General features: G+C 41.1%; 2 protein-coding genes and 1 non-coding gene across 4 annotated transcripts; 2 read left to right on the top strand and 1 right to left on the bottom strand.

The window, feature by feature from the left end:
• Window positions 1-1024: 1024 nt before the first annotated feature.
• Window positions 1025-8025, bottom strand: TRMT2A (tRNA methyltransferase 2A). The gene is made up of 11 exons (XM_014894521.2): window positions 7107-8025; window positions 6286-6394; window positions 5625-5806; window positions 4677-4791; window positions 4309-4424; window positions 3616-3727; window positions 3033-3155; window positions 2666-2741; window positions 2047-2163; window positions 1732-1828; window positions 1025-1405 (listed from the first exon to the last, which is right to left on the bottom strand). Exons 1-11 carry the CDS (start codon window positions 7685-7687, stop codon window positions 1123-1125), a joined length of 1911 nt encoding a protein of 636 aa, XP_014750007.1. The 5' UTR covers window positions 7688-8025; the 3' UTR covers window positions 1025-1122.
• Window positions 7942-18021, top strand: RANBP1 (RAN binding protein 1). 2 transcript variants are annotated; one of them, XM_088175887.1, is made up of 6 exons: window positions 7942-8025; window positions 10095-10231; window positions 11249-11406; window positions 13111-13239; window positions 15115-15180; window positions 16118-18021. In XM_088175887.1, exons 1-6 carry the CDS (start codon window positions 7942-7944, stop codon window positions 16240-16242), a joined length of 699 nt encoding a protein of 232 aa, XP_088032013.1. In that variant the 3' UTR covers window positions 16243-18021. The 2 variants fall into 2 exon arrangements, with proteins under 2 accessions (XP_088032013.1, XP_014750008.1); XM_014894522.2 differs by lacking the exon at window positions 7942-8025 and adding an exon at window positions 8167-8291.
• On the top strand, window positions 15258-15389 carry LOC148221641 (small nucleolar RNA SNORA77). The gene has a single exon (XR_015807737.1). It is a non-coding gene; the product is annotated as a small nucleolar RNA SNORA77 (small nucleolar RNA).
• Window positions 18022-19739: the final 1718 nt, after the last annotated feature.

Here is a 19739-nt window from a genome sequence, read left to right as displayed (position 1 = left end):
ACACTTGGAATGAAATTAAGTCACTTTTTTTTGAATTGGGATTTGTATTTTTACTTTAACTGTGGCAAGGCTGGAAATGTTACAACCCAAAGTGCTGGTTTAGGTACCTGTTGGGTGCAGGTACCAAACAGTGGAAAGGTGTGGTATCAGCACAGTCATGGGCTGTAGTACAATGTTGTTGTTAGGCCATATTAAACGTATATTAGAAGTAAGTTGAGATTTAAGATGGTCACTCCTTCTAACAGTGTTGCTGTCTGTTCTGTAGTGTGGATCACAGTCCATTGATGGGAGCTGCTGAGCCTCTGGCTGCACTGAGTCCTGACTGGAGAGCACCTTGTGGAGCTCTCGAGCCAGGTTTGTGTTTCACCCCCAAGAGATGCACTGCACTGTAAGGTGCTGGTGTCAGTACAGTTCAGTTCTGGCTGTCAGTTTTTCAGTGGTGAAGGCCTGGCTCGAGCAAAGTCACCTCAGCTTTAGTAGTATGGTGTAGGAAACTTAGAGCTTTTATTGTCTTGTCAGTGATGCTACAGTCTGAAAGACTGATTTCAGCTGTGGAAAGCGTAGCATTTTTATCAGACTGAGTTTGTTACTTCCTAATGAAGATGTAGCAATTAAACGACTTATGGAAGGGTTAATCTTTACTTGCTTACTGAAGAAACATGACACAGGTCTGACAGGAGGGCAGAGTATGATGAAGTACTGACAGGTACCAGGTTGCTATAGCAAGATGACCTGCTCTGGGAATTGGGTGTGTCTATATATAGATATTTGAATGTATGGATCTAGGCAGGAAGAGAAAAGTAGGATCTGGCCTAAGCCTATGTAACATCCCGTCACTGTTAGTGTACAAGACCAGGCTCGATGAGGCTCCGAGCAATGTGGTTGAGTGGAAGGTGTCCCTGCTCATGGCAGAGGGCTGGTTATGACATGATCATTAAGGTCCCGTCCAACACAAACCCTTCTGGGATCCTATGATGAAATTTAATTCAAGTTAGGATGATGAAAGAAGTTGGAAGTCTTGCAATTACTCTATTGTACAGAGATTTATTACCTGGATATTACAGAAGTGATGTTTTGATGCAGTTAAAAAGCAAAAGTAGTTTCTGCAAAGTCTCTCAGGAGTTAAGGTGACCCCTCTCTTGGACTGCAGTGGCCATGGCCAGCAGCTGCCTGGCTCCCCTCCCTGGCTGGGCCGATGCCATCCACACCCTCAGCACCACATGCTGCTGCTGTGATCTCGCTGGCAGCAGGGGCTGCTGCTGCAGAGCTGCCGTTGGCATATTCCACCCTCTCAAAGAAGATCAGTAACTCACAGTGCCTGGTCTGAGGGAACAGATCCACAGCCATGGCTCTCACGGGCCGGAATGAGGCTCCTTTCACCCTGTTGGAAGGGGCCCGGCACAGGCTGGACGGGGAAGGGAAAGAAGGGCAGGAAAAAATGTATTAATATTTTAGTACACTGCTCAGCACTGCTGCTCTCTGAGAGGTTCTTCTTCCCCAGGCCTCAATTCCATGACAGGCTTATTAACTACCCCAAATATTTCTATTATGACTTGTGTAATGGGCAATACCAGTCCAAGCCAGCTGCTGCAGCTCCTAGCTGTTTCTGGTGAAAGGATGCCTCAAGGAACATGGCTTGCAAATAAAAATCCAGCAACGGTCCCCCCTCCTCAAAAAACAGTTTTCCTCTTACCACATTTAGTAAGTCAACTTAATGCAAGAAACACTCACTCCACAAAGTTATTCATTGCAGCTCTGGGATTGCAGGAGACATAGATGAGCTTCTTCAGATGTTCAGCTCTTCTGAGGGCAAGAATTACCTTGGAATCTAGATGGTCAAAACCACAACAGCTGTTTACTGGTTCTGTGTGCAGCAAGAGCCTCATAGAGGAATAACAGGTTATACTCAGCATGCACAAAACTGCTGCAATGTTGCTTCAAACTATACCTGAAGCCTTCACTTAATTTATTCCAACTGTGATTTCTTTGGCTCCCCACCCAACACCGTCTAAGAGAACAGACTTAAACCCTCACTGGTGAACTTACGCAGCCCTGCTCGTGGTGGATCTACAATTGTGATCAGGTTCTGAGGAGCTAAAACGTTCATTAGGGAAGGAACAATATCTTCTGCCTTCCCACAATAAAATTCAATATTACTCAGTTCTGTAAGAAAAAAAAAAGATGCTAGCTGAGTACTTGTCTAGTCAAAGCAGCTTCCAGTTCTTCACCTTGGATATTAAGTTTTGATGCCTCAAAAACTCCAAATTGTTTAGTCTGCTCTGGAAACAGCCTAATTTAATTTTAGCAATCGCTGTTAACCTTCAGATGATTTAAACAGTAATTTGAGCATTTTCCGTTATCTGGGCTAAAGCAAATGCCCAAGCACACCAGCTATATTAATGTTTTCTTCAGGAGGACAGCCGTGGTTTCATTTCATTTTTACACAGAAATAAATGCTTTACTTTTAAAAAAAGCTGTTCAACTGGAAAATTGATCTCATATGCTAACAAGGTATTTGTTTTCAAGAGCGATTAAGTGTTTAAAGGGGACAAGATCACTATCAACAACATGTAATTCCAGGCTGCTCAGATAAGGTAAGGAACAACTGGCTGTGCTAGAACTACTCCTTCCCAAACAACGACCTCAGCATTTCAGCTTAACTCACCATTAATCTGGGCATTTGCTTTGGCATCCTGCACAGCTTCTTGGCAGAGCTCAATTCCAATTACCTTCTTCACTCTCTGTAGAATCAAAGGAAAAAGATCCCTCTGTGGTCTGTATGTGTGAATTTAAGCATTTTTCATAGCATCAGCAATTAACAGGGACTTTGACTCCTACCTAGGCTGCTCAACACAATGGTGAACTTTCATAATGATGTGGTAAAGCAGCTGCAGGCAGCTCAATTACAAATTAATTCAAAATATTAAGATATAATCTGTTGCATTTCACATATATTAGTGTTTTCTTCCCTTGTAAGCCACAGTTAAAAATAGGTAAAAAGTAGCTTCTATCCAGGAAGAGAAATTGCCTACCTTTGCTAAAGAAATCCCAATGGTTCCTGTCCCACAACAGATGTCCAGCACGGTGCTCTCTTGGCTCAGTTGTGCCCACTCCCCAATGGCAGTGTACAACACTTCTGCAGCTTGTGTGTTCACCTGGGAAATTAAGTTTCCAATAGATCTACTTCATAAACAGTAAGTATGTTTTAATGAGTCTTAGTAAAGCATGTTTTCTTTCTAAAAAACAAATCATTATATGTTAAAAAACACTTTTTAAAGTGTTGGAAGGGCAGAGATAAGTTGTAGAAAAGCAAACAAAAATTAGTAATACAAGACTCCTGAACTCTATTCCATGTTCAGTGTTACAAAAGGCTGCCATGAAACAGGAGGAAAATGATAATGAACTAGTAAATAGAAAAAGTTGTCTTCAATGTGCTCCCATCAAGTTTACAGCAATTCACTGCTTTTACACCCAAACATAACACTGCTATTTAATCACACCAAATATATAAAAGGTTACACTTCTAGGTATGTAACATCTTGTTCCACAGTATTAGTCAAGTTCAAGAGCATTCATGCAGATCCAGTTAAATGAGCAGCTTCACATCATCCTTACTTGAAAAAATGCATGAGGAGAAATTCTAAATTTTAGGCCAAGGAGTTCTTCATATATGTACTTATCACCAGCCACATGCTCCAAAGGCAAGTCTTCTATATTGGGAGATTTCCTGGGGGTAGGGGAGGAACCAGGAAACAACATAGAGAAGGAGAAACAAAACCGAAAAAAGAACACAAACATGTTTGTTACAATCTTTACCAAAGCTGAAATCATCCTAAAAGCTGCAGTGCTACATCCTAAGCAGTAACATCTATCATCTGCTCTTGGAGACTCTCCTTGGCCATTAATGTCTCAGAGTGTGCAAGGACCTCCACCTTCTGTAGATGAAGATGGTGTGAGCCTTGTGCTTGCTTTTTCCATCTCCTTGAGGATAGGGAGATGGAAAAATTCACATAAATAGGGAAGAAAGGCAGAAGTTATTTGATAATAACAAACATTCATCTATTGCAGTAAACACTTCTACAGCTTGACAGGCAGCAATGGCCACTGGGTTCACCCACAAACTCTTGCTGCCTTTATCCAGAGAATGGGAAATTTCAGGAGTCTCTTGTGGAAAAGGCGAGTAACTTCAACAAGTTAGTAGTAACTGTTGCTACTTCTATGAAGTAGACAAAATAATGCTATGAAATTTGCAAACACCAAAAATCCAGCCACCACCAAAATCCCCCAAAGCAAAGTCAACCCCCTCACCTCTGTCCTTCCTCCACAAAGTACAGGGAAGTAACACCACTGCTCTTTCCCGTCCCTTCTGTGAAGTATTTTGCCAGAGAGATTTTCAGGTCAGCTAGCTCTTCTTTACTCAATTTCTAAAGTTTTCATTTGAAAGAAGGGAGAATAATAGTTTAACTGACTTCAAAATATGATTTAGTGTATGCTTTAAATAAGAATATTACTTGTTCATTTCCATGTATCAGATTAGTCTAAAAAGAGCAGTAAAGCAAGGTAAACCACACCAAGTAATTATTCTATTTCTCTTTTGCATGCACAATTCATAACATCAAATATAAGTAGTTCTAGAGCTGTGAGTCTGGGCTGCCCATGAGGAATCAGTGAAATACCTGGGGGTTGAAGTAAGCAATGGCCATGAGGTGGCCGCTGCGGCTGGCGCGCACCGTCAGCTGCTTCCAGTGCCCTTCGTACGTCTCGGGGCTGTACACGCTGTAAGGAGTGGACCTGCAACGGGCACAAGCTCAGTTATTTACACACAGAGTTCTTTTCTTGTGTAGCATTAAACATTCATTGAATCAAAAAAAGGTCACTATGCAAAGTGATGGAAAAAATGCTGAGTATAAAAAAGAGGGTACATTGATTGGTCAAAGAAAGAATGATGGATAGCATCTCCTAAAGCAAAATCATCTGTCCCTCCTTCTCACAATCCTCTTAGCCGTTTAACACATGCTAAATTACAGAGGCAAGAGGCAGCTTCTCACTGCATTCAGAGAAAGACTTTCCATAATGTTTTCATTAGCTTCTCTGCTTCATATCAAGTTTAAATCTTCCATCTTCACGATTCTTCTGAGGTTTCCATTTTTGGGTATTTAACTGCTTTTTAAAGAATGTATCCCTTTTTCTAAAAAAGCACTCTTCCTTAAATGTGCAAGTTTTTTGTTTATTCCTTTCTGTAGGATGATTGTTCTACTCATCCAAGGAAGCAATGGACTTGGTTAATTAATTTCTCCATTCAGAAGTGTTTTTCTGAGTGCTTCTTTACAACTAGTGGAAGAAGCTCCTGAGCAACACACACTTTGTACTGCAGACTTACACATCCCATTGCTTGCAGTGAAGCTGCATTCAGCTGGGACCTGTCCCCCATCTCTGAGCAGCTGAGCAGGAGCAAGGGAAAAACTCCCCATGATTCAGGCACAAGGTGGAAACAAAGAATTGATGAAATTTGAGACTGGTATATCTTAGATCTTAAAGCTCAGAACAAACACTAATTAAATTTATAAATATTTTTGATTAAGATATTAAAACCTTTATGGATAACTCATTTTACTTATGCTCACCTTATGTAGTCTTGGAAAGCTTTTACTACTTTTTTGGCAATAGCAGGAATGTGAATAGTATCAAATGGCTCCACTACAGCACATGTACCACCCTTATATTTGCCAAGACGACAACCCACAGTTTTGTCTTCTTGATTTACACCAATCCCAATCAAGAACTCACATTTGTTGCGATATCCAGTCTAGATTTAAAATAAAGTTATGTAAGATATTTACACAGCATTTATTTGTACATGCCAAGTTTCTCCTGAAACAAATCCCACGTGGTTAAACGCATTTGAAAATGGACACGGGACATTTAGCTCGTATGGAAGATACTCATGGATTTTGATGTGTATGAACTAACAGTAATAATGAAAAGGTATTAGTAAATCTTGTTATTTAGAAAGAAAAATATTCCCTCTGTTGAGGAATGCATTAGCTTACAACACAGGCTTGCAAGGACAGCATATTCATTGACTGGTTATTATAACCAGTTATCAATTCTTCCTGTTAATATTTCCAAATAGTATTTACAGGAAAGGCAACAACATTTAAAATTCATCATTTATTACAAGATGAAGTCGAATATTCAGTTTGTCCACTGTCTCTCAAGCCCAAATAATGAACATAACCCTCAGCTTATTAACCCTGTTCCACACTTTACCTGAGATTACATTACCTGTAAGGGTGATGCTTTCACTCCCTCCAATGGGCAACATAATTTATTAAACTTCTGCTTCTGCAGGAACAACCAGGGTAATAAAGCTCTGTTGTTATTTCCTATTTCCCTGCCCAAATCAGAAACAAAAAGTGTAAAGCACACATTTAGAAAAACTGAGATCAAGAGTTGCACAAGACTTCTTTTTTGTATAGGGCACAAAAAAGAATCAGATTATCACATGGAAGAGTGTTTCTTCCAGAATTTTTTAACAGGCAAACCCTCTCCAGCTTCCTAAGAGCTGTAACCTGAAAAAGTAACGGTTATATGTAGTTATAATGGCTATGTATTGGATTTATCAACATACCCATGCATGATAATTAATGCCAGTTTTATCCAAGGCAAGAGACAGAAGTGATACTTTGATCCCCAAAGACCAAGCATAAAATTCTGAGGGGATTTTAAAAGAGAAAGTATTTTAAAAGACAAATTACTGGTAGAAATTTGTCATCTCTACAGTGATTCTCTGTTGCACCCTGTGACAATACCATTTCTAAAGGCACAAGCATCCTTCTGTTTATGGAACAACAGACTTTAAAACCAATATCCCTTCATTAAGCAATCTTTTGAAGCTGACCAAGAACATCAATAGCAAGTTTTGACAGATGGAACAGCTTTTAGGCTGTAGCATCCCAGATTATCTTGTAATTACTTTGACAGGGGATCCGAGTTTTGACCTACCTCTAACTCACTTCAGTTTAGAGGTATCAATTGGTGTGAATTTAGCTATATCCCATCACAAGGCCAAGTCTTGTACACATTACGTTACAAACAGCAATTACTTTGTCAGCCTCTGCAGCACTTGTTCGCACTCCTGCTTCTTCTGGGCCAGCTGCTCCTCGTAGGGCACGTTCCACAGCGGGGTCACCACATCCGCGATCCGTTTGCTCAGAGGCTCCTCTTCGCAGGGAGCCGAACGCTTCGCCTCTCCCTGCTCCGAATCCTCTTCTTGCTTCCTCTTCTTGGCGATGGGGTCGGCTTTGGGCTTGGCCAGGCGCACGCTGAGGTGGCGGCTCTTCCAGAGCGCGCCGTGCAGCACCCGCATGGCCTTGTCCCGCTCCTCCTCGCTCTTGAACGTCACGAAGGCGAACGTCTGCTTCCCGAAGAGTTTTATCTTGTGAGGACTGAGCCCGTACTTGGCAAGGAACTTTTTCACATCATTAAACCCAATGTATTTGGGCAGGTTCTGTATCTCTACTTTATAGATCTCGGAGGTGAACAAGTCTCCCTTAATGTATCTGTACACGTCGGGACTCTCCGCGGGGTCTTGCCCAGCCTGGCTGTCCGGCTCAGCCCCATCTCCAGCCTCCGCCACAGGAGCCGTGTCGCGGTCGGGGTGGCAGCGCTCACCTTCCTCCGCCATGGTCCCGCTAGCCCCTCAGCCACCCACCCTGAGCACCTCCCGGGGCGGGGCCGTAGCCTCACGGACGGGCCGCTGCGAGGAGAATGACGGAAGACGAACGATCTGGTTGTTTTTTAAGCGCTGCCCCTCAGCGCTGCCGCTCCTCGCGCCCGAGAGCACCTGCGGCCCTTGAACACATTAAAAACAGCAGCTCACACATCACCCTTTCCCTCACGCGGGCGCCATCTTGAGCCGGGACGCGGGCGGCCGCCGCCATGGCGCGGGGGCTGATGGGAAAAGCGCCTGGGAAACGGGACAACAAAAGCGCTTCTCGTGAGTCGGTCCGGGCCGCGCCGGCGGTCGGTACCGGGAGTCGGTGACAGGACCGGTACCGGGGCCGGTTCCGGGGGCCCGTGGGGGGGATCGGTGTGACGGGGCCGGGGCGGGCCGTTCATTGCCCGCGCCGGGGGCGGGGCGAGAGCGCGGGACTGGGGGGGAGCGGGTGTTTCCCATGCAGCCTTGCGGCGGCGCGGCGCGGGCTGCGGGAATGAGGTAAAGGCGGGCGGGGCGCGCGGCAGGAAGCGGCGAGCGGAGCGCGGCGACCGGGCCCATGGCGGATACCGTGGTGAGGGGCAGCCGCGGGCCGGGGGCCGGGCCGGGAACAGCGAGGGGGAGAGGGCAGCACCGAGGGCCGGGGTGGGAGAGTAACGGAAACAGGTGGGGCCCGGGCGGGGGGGCTGAGGCGGGCGGGGGGAGCCGAGGTCGGGCAGGGCCTGGGGGGGGACGGACGCTGGGCCTTGCAGGGAGCTGGAGCGGCCGCGCCCGCGGGGCCGGAGATTTGTGGCCGCTCCGGGCACGTGTGGCCGCTTGGGTCGGCCCCTCCACCCGCCTTGGCCGCTTCCCGGCATGAGGGAGCCCGAGTGACCCGGGATCTTTCGGTAGTCCTTCTCCCCGTTTCCCTCCTTTCTTCTTCTCCTCCCTCTTTCCGCCCTTCCCCCGGCCCGCTGGCCGAGCCCCTCGTGGCACAGCAGTTGCCCACGTGCTTTTTATATCGCGGCAGGGCGGGATCGTATCGTGATAGCGGGATCCACGTTCTCGCATGCGGCTGCTGCGGATTGTGCATTTCTCGTGGTCTGTGTAATTAATTGCTCAGGCGCAGAACGCGTGATGAATTACCATGCGGGATGTGCTGCTTACACAGATGGATACAATGTGTAAAAGTTTGGCTAACATTTCTTTTCCTGTTTTTTGGAAACAGATGTGACGTAATGCCTTTCTCGCTTTTTTTCCCATGCTGGAACACTGAGGACATAAAACTGGCGATACCTTGTGTGACGTTGTTGAGACAACTAGTTTTTATTTTGCACCGTTTTTTTACCTAATTTTTCCTCGCCTCCTCTTTTTTCTTTTGTTTACTATTTAGTAAATATAGACTACTTTATTTCTGTTGCTTTATGCACACGTGGTGCATACCTGTTCTGTAAAGGACATTGTGAATAGAGCCTGTAAGAGTGGACTCTTCCATTTGTAAAGTAAAAATATTATTTAAATGTCTTCTACGTGTAGACTGTTTATCCTTTCTGCTACTAAAGCAGCAACAAAAAAATCCCAAACCCAAATCAGTTCTCTTGACCTGAGATAACTGTTCTGTGGCTTTGTTAAACTTGCATATGAATCTCCCTCCTAGGCTTGTGTGCTGTTTCTTAGCAGTCCATATGTATGAAGACCTAGAGATGTTATCATTTACCTACTAGTGACATAGTAAAAACCATTCTTAAGCTTAATGAATGCTCTGACAGATTCCTAAACAACTTAAGTCGAAAGTATTATTTTGGCCATTTACCTTTAACCTAAATTCCTTTAGGAGTCTTAAAGCAAGAAACCTAAATTATTTCATGAGTGTTGCAGCTATGCCTCAAAATATCTGACTGTGTTGATTGTGGGTGATTCTAATGCAGAAGGCAGAATGATGAACTCAGGATGCAGTATGTCCCTTAAGCTGGGTTAGGTGGATGTTGTTTGGGTATTTTTCTAATTTTCCCATTAACACTGAGTAATTAGGCACTAAGAAATAGTAGGGTTTTAGTAGCATAAAACACATTGCGTAGGAAAAATGGTTGAAGAAATTATTTTTCCATAACCAAGAGCTATTACTCCAAGGCCAAGCCTGTGCACAATTCATGAATGGTAGGATTAAAGCACCTAGCACTGCATGAGCACCTTCTTGTTTCTAAGTGTAACTGTATGATGACGTGGAAGTTGTTTGTTTTCGGGTATAATCATATTTCTTTACTCTTTATGGGTTATTTCAGCTACTAAGATGTAGTTGCTGAAAAGTCATAAATGTTTTAAACACAAATGTGAGTACTTCAGGGTTTGGGCACATAGCAAGTTTGTGTTTGTTTTTTTGTTTTTTTTTTCTCCTCAGGAAGTACATGAGGAGCATGATACTTCTACTGAAAATGCAGATGATTCTAATCACGATCCTCAGTTTGAGCCTATAGTTTCCCTTCCAGAGCAAGAAATAAAAACTCTGGAAGAGGATGAGGAAGAACTCTTTAAGATGTGAGTAGAATATTTCTCACTATTACCTGAATATTCATTAGGCTTCAACTTGACAGTGTTCATACAAAGCTGCAGCAATCTGTGTGAAGGGGTAATTGACTTGGTCTGCACTCCTATGGCAGAGATGAGTGGGGGTGATTGATGTTGCCCCAAGAAAATGAAGTCTGGAACCATAGAAGTGATCTGATACTATGAATTTGGCTGTAGCATTGTTTGCACAAAAGAAGACAACAACTTAGGTAATAATTATTGAAATAGTGATCACAGAATGTGAAACAAGTGTCTTGGGAGGAAGGAAATGAGATGTACATGGTGTTGCTGCCATGCATCCCTGGGTAAAGGGCGATGTACAAGGTACTGAAATAATAAAAGCAACAGCTGCAGTACAGTATTGGGGCATTTGTGGCAGTTCCTATCTGTTGTCTTCAACATAGTTTATCCTTAGATAATGCTAATTGTCACATCAGGATGGCTTGATCTTCCTGAAGAAAAATGTAGTTTAAAGGCTTAAAAAGCATTTTGAATTTGATCCCTGATGTGCTTGCTTTAAATAGGTTAAAAAAATTCTGCTTTTACTTAATCACAGAATGGTATTGCTCATCTGAAAGAGAGATTTGAGTTCTCCTTGTACAGATTCTGATAATAACTAAAGTGATGATCAGTTTCTGACAGGTAATGTGGTGAACTCTGGCTATAGCAAAGCCTCTTAATTATCTATCTGAATTTAAAAGGTTGCCTACACCAAATATGTTTATCATCCTTATCATCCCCTAGGAGTGTCCAGAACTTGTTGAATTTTAGTATAGTTAATACATAAATCCTAGTATTTTATTATTAGATTTTAATTTATCCTATCAGTTTCTGAATTATATATTGAAGTAGAACAGGGGATCTTAATAAAGGAATGGTTTTCTTCTTGTTTGTGGCTTTTAAAAAGAACTGTGCTGTTTGGTCAGGTGTGGTGTTTTAATGAATGTTTTAATACATGTAAGCTAATTAAATTTTCTGTTCTCCAAGGCGAGCAAAGCTCTTCCGGTTCGCATCTGAGAATGATCTTCCAGAATGGAAAGAACGAGGAACTGGTGATGTGAAACTCCTGAAACACAAGGAGAAGGGAACGATTCGCCTCCTCATGAGGAGGGATAAAACCCTAAAAATCTGTGCAAACCATTACAGTATGTTGTACATTGCTATACTTACTCATGATTTTAAAAATAAGCTTGTAGAATTTACGAATGATTGTCTTCTGCTCTTCATACGAGGCTTCAGGCATCAAAAACCAGGAGGGGTTATTTTTAGTAATGGAAGGAAGCTGAAGGTTTTTTCCTTCAGAGTCTGATAGTGCTGTAAGACTAACTAAAGTCACTTTAAAATTTATCTGTGATAAACAGGCATTATGTGATTGCTTCCAGTGTGTGTGCTTTATTTTAATGATTATTAGAGTGTAGAACATGTAGGCCTTAATACTCTTTGGAATAAGAATTTAATGTATGCTGGTTTGTTTTTGTAAAAGAGTGAGAACAACCATGATGTAATAATTTACTACTTTGAGCTAAATGTTTAATTTTCCAAAATCAATCCTTAACCATCAGAAAACAGAGACTGAGGTGCTAAGCAGATCTGAGTCTGCCTTTCTCTGCTTGTGAAATAAACTGAAATGAACGTGTTATATTGGGCTGACTCATTCAAAAAAGAATCCTCTTTGAGTTTAAAAAACATGAAAGAGCAAGACAGACTTGAAAGTCAGCACAACTTGCAACAAGTAGACCAATTTGGTGATACTTTGCTTGCTTTGATGATACTCAGATTTTTATGTGAGGAGTCTGTAGTGTTCAGTGGAGTTAAACTACATTTAGGTAGCTTGAAATAAGAAGTAGCTTAGTGCAAACCTCAGTAATGCCACCAACCAGCAGGAATAAACCTTTTGTTTAGGGAAATAAATGTTGCACATGGCAAAACAGAATTGATGAATTTATAGTATTTGTGTCAAAAGTTGTTTGTTTTTTTTCCTGGAAAAGCTGCTCTCCATATAGATTGGTTTACTGAAGTTATGCTGACTCACAGTCAGACAAAAGAACTCTCTTCATTTTTGCAAAGCATTAAATGGAGCAAAATGTATTTTCATCTCCAGATGTTAAAAATGCAGGGAAGGGAGTAGAGTCTTCAGATTTCTCCTGAGCTAGACAGGGCCCAAGGAGAAAAAAAAGCCCTGCTTACATTTTGCCTGTCTGTAATGTAAAAAGTCTTAAGGTACTGTGGGAAGTAACATTTCAATTTCTCCAGTCAGTCCAGTGAGGTAACTGTAGTGTCTTGGAGGGACAGGGCCTCATTTACTGGGAGGGAACAAGCAGATTGAAAAGATGCAGTGTATGCTTTGCAGCAATTCAGAATTCTGTAATATCTTGTAGTACAGCGTTAAACTGATGGGAGAGGTAATTAACCTGATAACTAATTCAAGGAATAGTGCTTTTTAAAATTAATTTTGGTAGTAGTTTTGGTGTGCAGAAGAAGAATGAGTCTTGTTTGTCTGTCTGGATACCTTTTCCTCTTAAATGATTTGCCTGTACTTCAGAGCTGTGCTCAGTGACTGCATCTCTTAGCACCACAGTCATCTGTTTTAAGCCAAAATTTAATCCAACTCTTTTTCCTAACACTAGTGAATCCAGCATCCTCTCACACAGTAGTGTCCTTGCATAATTTTATTTGAGGTTGTAAGGAAAAAAAAATATGAACACCACTGTCTTGTATTTATCCCAGAGAAATTCTGTGTCAAGTGCTTTATGTAACCATTGCAGCCTGTTGTCACTGAAATTGATGAAGGCTGGTGTGGAAAACATTTGCTGTTGTGTTCTGTACATCTTTTAATGCATTCCTTTCAGTCACGCCCTTAATGGAGCTGAAGCCTAACGCTGGCAGTGACAGGGCATGGGTCTGGAACACACATGCTGACTTTGCAGATGAAAGCCCCAAGCCTGAACTCCTGGCAATCCGATTTCTAAATGCAGAGAGTGAGTAGACTGGCACTGAACTTACACTCATTGTAAACTGTTATGTTACCCTGCTTGTCTAAATGCTGCTCTAAACCATTGTTGGAAACGTGCTGTATCTCACCCCTGCGCGGTAGTGCTAGCTAATTAATTTTTTATCTGAGAGAAGTCTGTTAATCACTTAACCATATCTGTTGACAAATAGTATAGTAATTAGGTCTGCAGTAATATTTGTAGTTCTGCCCTAGGCACTTTTTTAACCTAAGCCATTTCATGTAAGTGCAATGCCAATTAGAATAAAACTAAAGGCAGTTAAGAGACTCACATACAACTTGCTTTCATGTAGTTCAGGTGCTCAGTTAAGATTAGATTTTCACATTAGAAACAAGGAAATCCTGACCTGATATTTCTGGTCCATCTGCATTAACAGAACATCTGGGTTGGTTTTTCTTTACTTAATGAATTATGTAGTATCTTCTTTGTTTTGATTAAATTGAACTCTTAGTGGAAAGTGCTAGTTAGACCCATCATACTAGTTGGTGGGATTTTCTGGAGTGACTACACTGAGTACCAGAAAAGCAACTCTAATAATGGATTGGCTAGGATTGCATCAAAGAAAGGTTTGGAGGCAGAGGAGGTTTATGTTGGTTTGAGGTTGTTTTTTGAAGAAGCAGAATGAAAAAGTGTCGCGTTTTTTGCTTTATGATTTGCCACACAAGTTTAGTGTGGTAGCCTCCTTTTTTCTTTACTTTATAGATGGGTCACAAAGTGGTTGTGTATTTTAAAACTTGATGGATTTGACTACATCAGGAAAGAACTTAGTATATCTTGCTTTAAGTCTCCAGTGTCATTTTGTTTAGCCAAATAAACCTTTTTGGTCCACCTGCTTAGTGCTTGCTTCATGATCAAGTGGGAAATGAAAGGGTAACTATTTGCTCATCTCTGGAAAGTCTTTCCCTCTTTCTGGTAAAGGCTGTGCTTATTGAATGTTCTGTCTTTAGGGACTAGTTCTTTCTTCCTGTTTTCCTTTTGCAGTACTGATTAAGGAGATGACAGGTGAACAGATGTAAGTTTGTCCTTCAGGTGTCTCTCCTGTTTGAGATCCTTGAAAAGAAATGGATAAAAACACTTCCCAGACTAGTTACAAAGTGCCTTCAGAATTCCAGTGGGGCAACAGTGACCTCCTGTGGTCAGACAGACCAGCCTGGGATAGCAGGCTAGTACCACCACCGTCGTTCTGGTGTCAAGAACTGTCCTTGGCCAGTCCCTTGTTGCTTGTATTACTTGTGTAGAGACATTACTGGAGTCTGATCAGCTGCTTGGAATGGTTGCAGAAGCGAGTGGTGGCTTAGACCAGAACTTAGTGGAGATGATGCATTGTTGGCTTTTGCAGTGAGGGTACAGAGTCTGAATGCTGTACTGGTGAAACAGGCATTATCTTCCTTTGCTGATGCTAGGAACCCCCCGTTCTGGCCAGGTTGTGGAAGACTCTCAGAGTGTAACATAGCTGCCAAGGATAGCAGTTCAAAGCTAATCTTCAGTCTTTTGCATACAGATAATTGTATTAGCAGTCTCTGACATCATTTTCCTATTCCTTTAGGCTACAGCCAGCTGGGAGTTGCAATAACTACAAAACAGCTCCTGCTGGCATTACATTTTGAATATTTTGCAAAATAGGCTGCTTAAGTAAACTTGCTGAAGAAGGGGAATTGCTTTTGCACAAAGATGTGATTGAAGAATTTTGCATCTTGTATGATTTACTAGATTATTTCATAAGTCTGTACAAATTTTGTTACCACAAAGCTTCTCCTGGGGTATCTTACTTCAAGATTAGAAGTATTCAATGTTTTGAGGCAGTAAAAGTAATGAAAAAATATTTTATCTTCACTGAAACAGATGCACAGAAATTCAAGGCAAAATTTGAAGAATGCAGGAACGAAGTAGGCAAGAAAGCAAAAAAAGGTAAGGTAGTCTCAGTTTACTGAGCCACATTTCCGAGCTGTGTGAGTGGTTACAGTACCCTGGAGTGTCGTGTTCCAGCAGACTCACTCTGTGCTGAACTGCTGCCTTCAGTTCAGCTGCTTTTCTGTCTGCAAGAGTAAGAGCTCACAGGAGCGACGATGGCCTTCTTTCCTGTGGAAGGCTGTTACAGTTGCTGTTGGGACATGGCTGCTTTGGAAGGGGTGCCAAGGAAATATTTATGGCTTGTAGTTCATTACTAGTAGTAGTGAACACTGCAACCACAGTGCTCTTTCTCCCTTTCAGGTCCCTTTCCCAAATTTCGCAAATGTGTAATCATATAAGTATAATATGTAATGTTTTTTGTAGTTGTTGGTGTGTGTGAGGTTGTTCACAAGTCTCTAATAGAGTATTGCACCTCCTTTTAGAATTACCATTGTGATGAGGTATCTCACCATGTAAAAAAAAAGTAAACATTTCTATCTTTCTTAAGTATAGACTACCAGTGGTCTGCAGTCAGCATTCTTCAAGATACTTAAGTTGGAGTTTTCCACTCATAGGAATTCCTGTGTTCCAATTTCAAACTGGGGAACTTGACTTTGCTTTTTTTGGTTAAGATTACAAGAAGCTAAGGGCTTGTCTGGATACTTTATTGGTAGCAGCACAGCTAGCCAGATGTTGCACATTCTTCAGTCCCTGTGATTAAGCCCTCATGTAGTGATTAACAGATACAAGTGGTGTTTCTTGAATTCTGACATCTGAAGTAATTACCAGAGGAAAAGAAATGGAATGAGTCACTCCATTGGTCAGTGGAGAGTATCTTTATTTTTGTCCAATACCAGCTGTCTTCTCCCAACCCCCTTCACCCTCTGCTTTACTCTTTCTAACAGGAAAATCCATTACTGCCTGTATGTAATACTTTTCCTAACCAATCTTTTAGCAGGCACAGACAAAAATGATAGTGCTGATAAAGTTGCTGAAAAACTAGAAGAGCTTTCTGTAAAGGAAGAGAGCAGGGAATCTGAGAAGAAAGAGACCAAGGAGAAAACTGAAGAAAAGCAATAAAATCATCCTGGGCCTTGCAGTTTTTCCTTTACTTTTTCCTTTTTTTTTTTTTTTCTTTTTTTTTTTTTTGTAGTTTTCTTTTGTTGTTGTTTTTTTGTTTTGTTGTTTTGTTTTGGTTTTTCTTTTTTACAAGGGACTTTATATGGAACTGAATTCAACATTCACATTGTTTTTTCTAAGCTTTTGCCCTTTGGAAGATGTCTTCAGAAAATTTCATTCCCCAGTCATGAAGATGTACTGTGCTAACTTTCTTTTCCATAGTGGAAACACTTATTTATAGTCATCCTAAAGAGTGAATAAAACAAACTTGAAAACAGCATCAGGGGACAGAACTGAGTTTTCTGTATACTGTAAAGGCTTATGAATACACTTGTTTAATTGAGCTACATATCATTCCTGTGGATTAAGTAGGTTAACAGACTTTGTCATCAGGGAAGATTAGGATTGCATTTGTGTTTCTTATATGACTTCTAAACTAATCTAACAGACCTTTCACACTGCTGCTGTGTGTACCTGAGCAGGGAATGTGCCTGTGCTTCTTGAAATGCAGCAGCCTTCTGCAATCAGGCAATATGAACATTCCTGGCACACTGCTGATGATGACCCATCAGACAGTGAAAATAAAGGTGGGGCACAAAATTGATTATGTCAGATTTAAGAAGCAGAACAAAAATCTGTGCTTCCCCCCCACCCCAAATTTGTTCATAGTACAAAGGCTCGATTCTAGCAGAAAGCTCCTGCTGTTGTCCCAGATCTTCCACAGTGCTGTTTGCTGACTGAAGGCAGCAGCCTGTTCCACTGACATGTGTGCAAAGGAATCTGAGCTGTCTGAGTACCTTGCTGTGAGATTGCCCTTGCCAGCATATTGTTGTAGTCTCAAGAATGTATAGGTCTAAAATGTATTCAGCTTTTTTTTCCCAGGGATTTGGAGCTCATGTTTTTACAAACTGGAGGAGTTTTGAACTTCTCAGATGTTTGGCAGGGAGGCTGTCCCCTCTTGGAGAGCAGCAGGCTGGAATTGTCTTTGGAACAGTTAATTATGGTGCACATGCTTGAGGGACACCCTCCTTGCCAGAATGGGCAAATTGGTCAAATCTCTTCCTGCAAATGTTTTTTGTTTATCCAATTTCAAATTAGTGCTAGAGTGTAAGAAAATAAACTGTAGTAAGCAATAAAATCAACACAATTAAGTCTGATAGATAAATTGAATTTTGTTGTTAAACACTAATTCAAAGATTGTTAGGGTAGAGATGAAATTTTATAATAGTTTCCAAAATAATTAAGAAAACTGGACAAAACTTGCTAAACTGTAAGACTGAATGATGTTAACATGACCTCTGTCTTCATAAAGAGGCTTTTAACTCAGTCAGGTTCTGCAGTCTACCTGAGGAAAATATATTTTTAAAAAATAAATCATGTCTTCTTAGCACTGCCTTTTGATGCTACAGTGAATGAGTCTTAAATCTGGAACTGTAATTAAGGTACTCACTTCATTCAAAGAAAATAATTCCTTTGGTGTTTTGCACGTTTCCCTTCAACTACAGCAGATATCAAAAGTCTGTTAATTAACAAAGATCGTTGAAAGGCAAAATAAAATGCTCTTTAGTGTTTCTGGTTTGGAAATAACAAGACAAAGCTATTTTGAAGTATTTAACATTTGAATGTAAAAGCCAAATCTTTATCCATGAATCACTGTAAATGATCTGATAATGTCAAACTGTGTCTAAATTGATAGAAATGACTTAAAAATTTCAAAATAAACTTAAATTTTCATTTAAAGGGTTTGCTTTTTATTTTGATAACTCTTACTGGGAATGCATTTTTAGTCTGCAGTGGCAAAGTGATGAAGACAGCAAAATGGGTGAGTTGTATTTCACTGTCAAACATTGAACAGACGAGGGGGGACAGTGTCTGAATGACTTAATTTGCTTTAATATTAGTTATTGGTGACTCCTGCTTAATGTTATTACCTTCTCTGCTTCCCCTCTTACTTCAGCATGCTTAAATGACTTCAAGACATTTCCATTCCTGTTTAGGTTAACTGACCTGTGCTTACAGTTCATGGATTGCAGCCATCCTTGCAAGTCTGTATTCTGAAAGAGCAAAGTTGAGAGACCTCTCAGTAAAATAATTGCTCTGGGTAACATTTGTCTGAGGAATGCTTTAGTCCTCTAAACTAAACGATGGTCATTCAATGTTCTGGTTACTTTAGCTGCTCTACACATTAAAAAGCAGTAAGTATTTTTAAAATTATCTCAGTGAAATAAGGCTTGTTGTTTTGTGCAAGTCAGTCTAATAATTAAACTTTCCTATAGGTAGACTGCTAAGTGAAGATATTTTAAAAGTTGTAATCCATTTTTTTTAAAGAAAGAAAATACGGGGTTAATAAAGTGCTAAGGTCTGCAATTTGTACAAATTTTCTGCTTGCTTCAGGTTTAGAAAGATCTTACATAGCCAGGCTTGTGGTCCAGCCTTTGGTGGTATGATGGTTTTGTGTGGATGTGCTGAATGGATGAATGTCTGAGGACTCCTGAGGGATGACTTCAGCTTAAAAATTGTTACATTTTGACAAGCATCAAAATAGTATCTTCTTAACAGCTAGTTCAGGTCTTAAGAAGTCTACTTATTATAGAAATTAATTCAAATCAGTTCTCTCTAGATCCCACGTTAATTATTTTGAAGACTACACTAATCTGTTGGGGTTTTTTCCTCCAAGAATAAGTTTGCATTAGTAACACTAAATGTCTCATTCACAAATTGCAAACACTCCCAATTTGTTCTGTTTTAACACCAAATGTCAATTTTTTCCTGTATAATAAGGTAGCTTGTATCAAACATAAGTTCTCTGTGATACCAAAAACTCGGAAAATTAAAATTCTTCTTAACACTATGCAGATAGGAGAATGTTGTAAATTCTTCATTTTGATGCAACATACCCAAGGAGTACCTGTATGTAAAGGGAAAAAGAGAGTCTGAGTAGTTCTTTAGATTTTGCTGCTAAGTGTTGTTACCAGTTTGAGTGTTTTGTCCTCTGGTGGATGCTGGGTGTGGTTCATGACGAATTGTGCTCAACTCTTGACATCCCTCAGTAATTCTGGGCCTTGTGCTGCCTTCCTTCACATAACTCAGTGAAAAACTTTAGTGTTACTAGAAACCTTTCTCTAAAGAAAAGACTGAATCAGAGTTCAGAAAACCCAGCTTGCCACCTTAGTAATATTAAATTGCACCTATTTGTGCAGAAATGGAGACAGTGATGGAGATTACATTATAAACTGTTTTACTGGGTTTTGATCTGTACAAATTTCCACTGGCTCTCAGTGCTAAGTCCTTAAACAGTGGGTGATCATTTAAACAACCCCAAACCTCTCCAGTTAACTTCCCATTGCTGTCTTCAGTTATGCCCTCCTGTTCCCAGGACACCCATCTGTCCTGGCTGCTCCAGGTTGTTTCTAGCAAGCTGTATTTTCTGAGGTGTCCATGGCAAGCCAATGTTTTAA

This window comes from Sturnus vulgaris, chromosome 19 (genome assembly GCF_052056855.1).
Source record: "Sturnus vulgaris isolate bStuVul1 chromosome 19, bStuVul1.hap1, whole genome shotgun sequence".
Taxonomy (NCBI): domain Eukaryota; kingdom Metazoa; phylum Chordata; class Aves; order Passeriformes; family Sturnidae; genus Sturnus; species Sturnus vulgaris.
This window is presented reverse-complemented; position numbering and strand designations above follow the sequence as displayed.

What these genes read in the sequence shown, in the direction of transcription:
- TRMT2A (XM_014894521.2), bottom strand. Translation starts at nt 7,687, where the DNA reads ATGGCGGAGGAAGGTGAGCGCTGCCACCCCGACCGCGACACGGCTCCT. An exon ending in TTGCTTACTTCAACCCCCAG is followed by an intron (nt 4,425 to 4,676) that starts GTATTTCACTGA and finishes TGAAAACTTTAG; the next exon opens with AAATTGAGTAAAGAAGAGCT. An exon ending in TCCACCACGAGCAGGGCTGC is followed by an intron (nt 1,829 to 2,046) that starts GTAAGTTCACCA and finishes TTGACCATCTAG; the next exon opens with ATTCCAAGGTAATTCTTGCC.
- RANBP1 (XM_088175887.1), top strand. Translation starts at nt 7,942, where the DNA reads ATGGCGCGGGGGCTGATGGGAAAAGCGCCTGGGAAACGGGACAACAAA. An exon ending in AATCTGTGCAAACCATTACA is followed by an intron (nt 11,407 to 13,110) that starts GTATGTTGTACA and finishes CATTCCTTTCAG; the next exon opens with TCACGCCCTTAATGGAGCTG. An exon ending in CCGATTTCTAAATGCAGAGA is followed by an intron (nt 13,240 to 15,114) that starts GTGAGTAGACTG and finishes TCACTGAAACAG; the next exon opens with ATGCACAGAAATTCAAGGCA.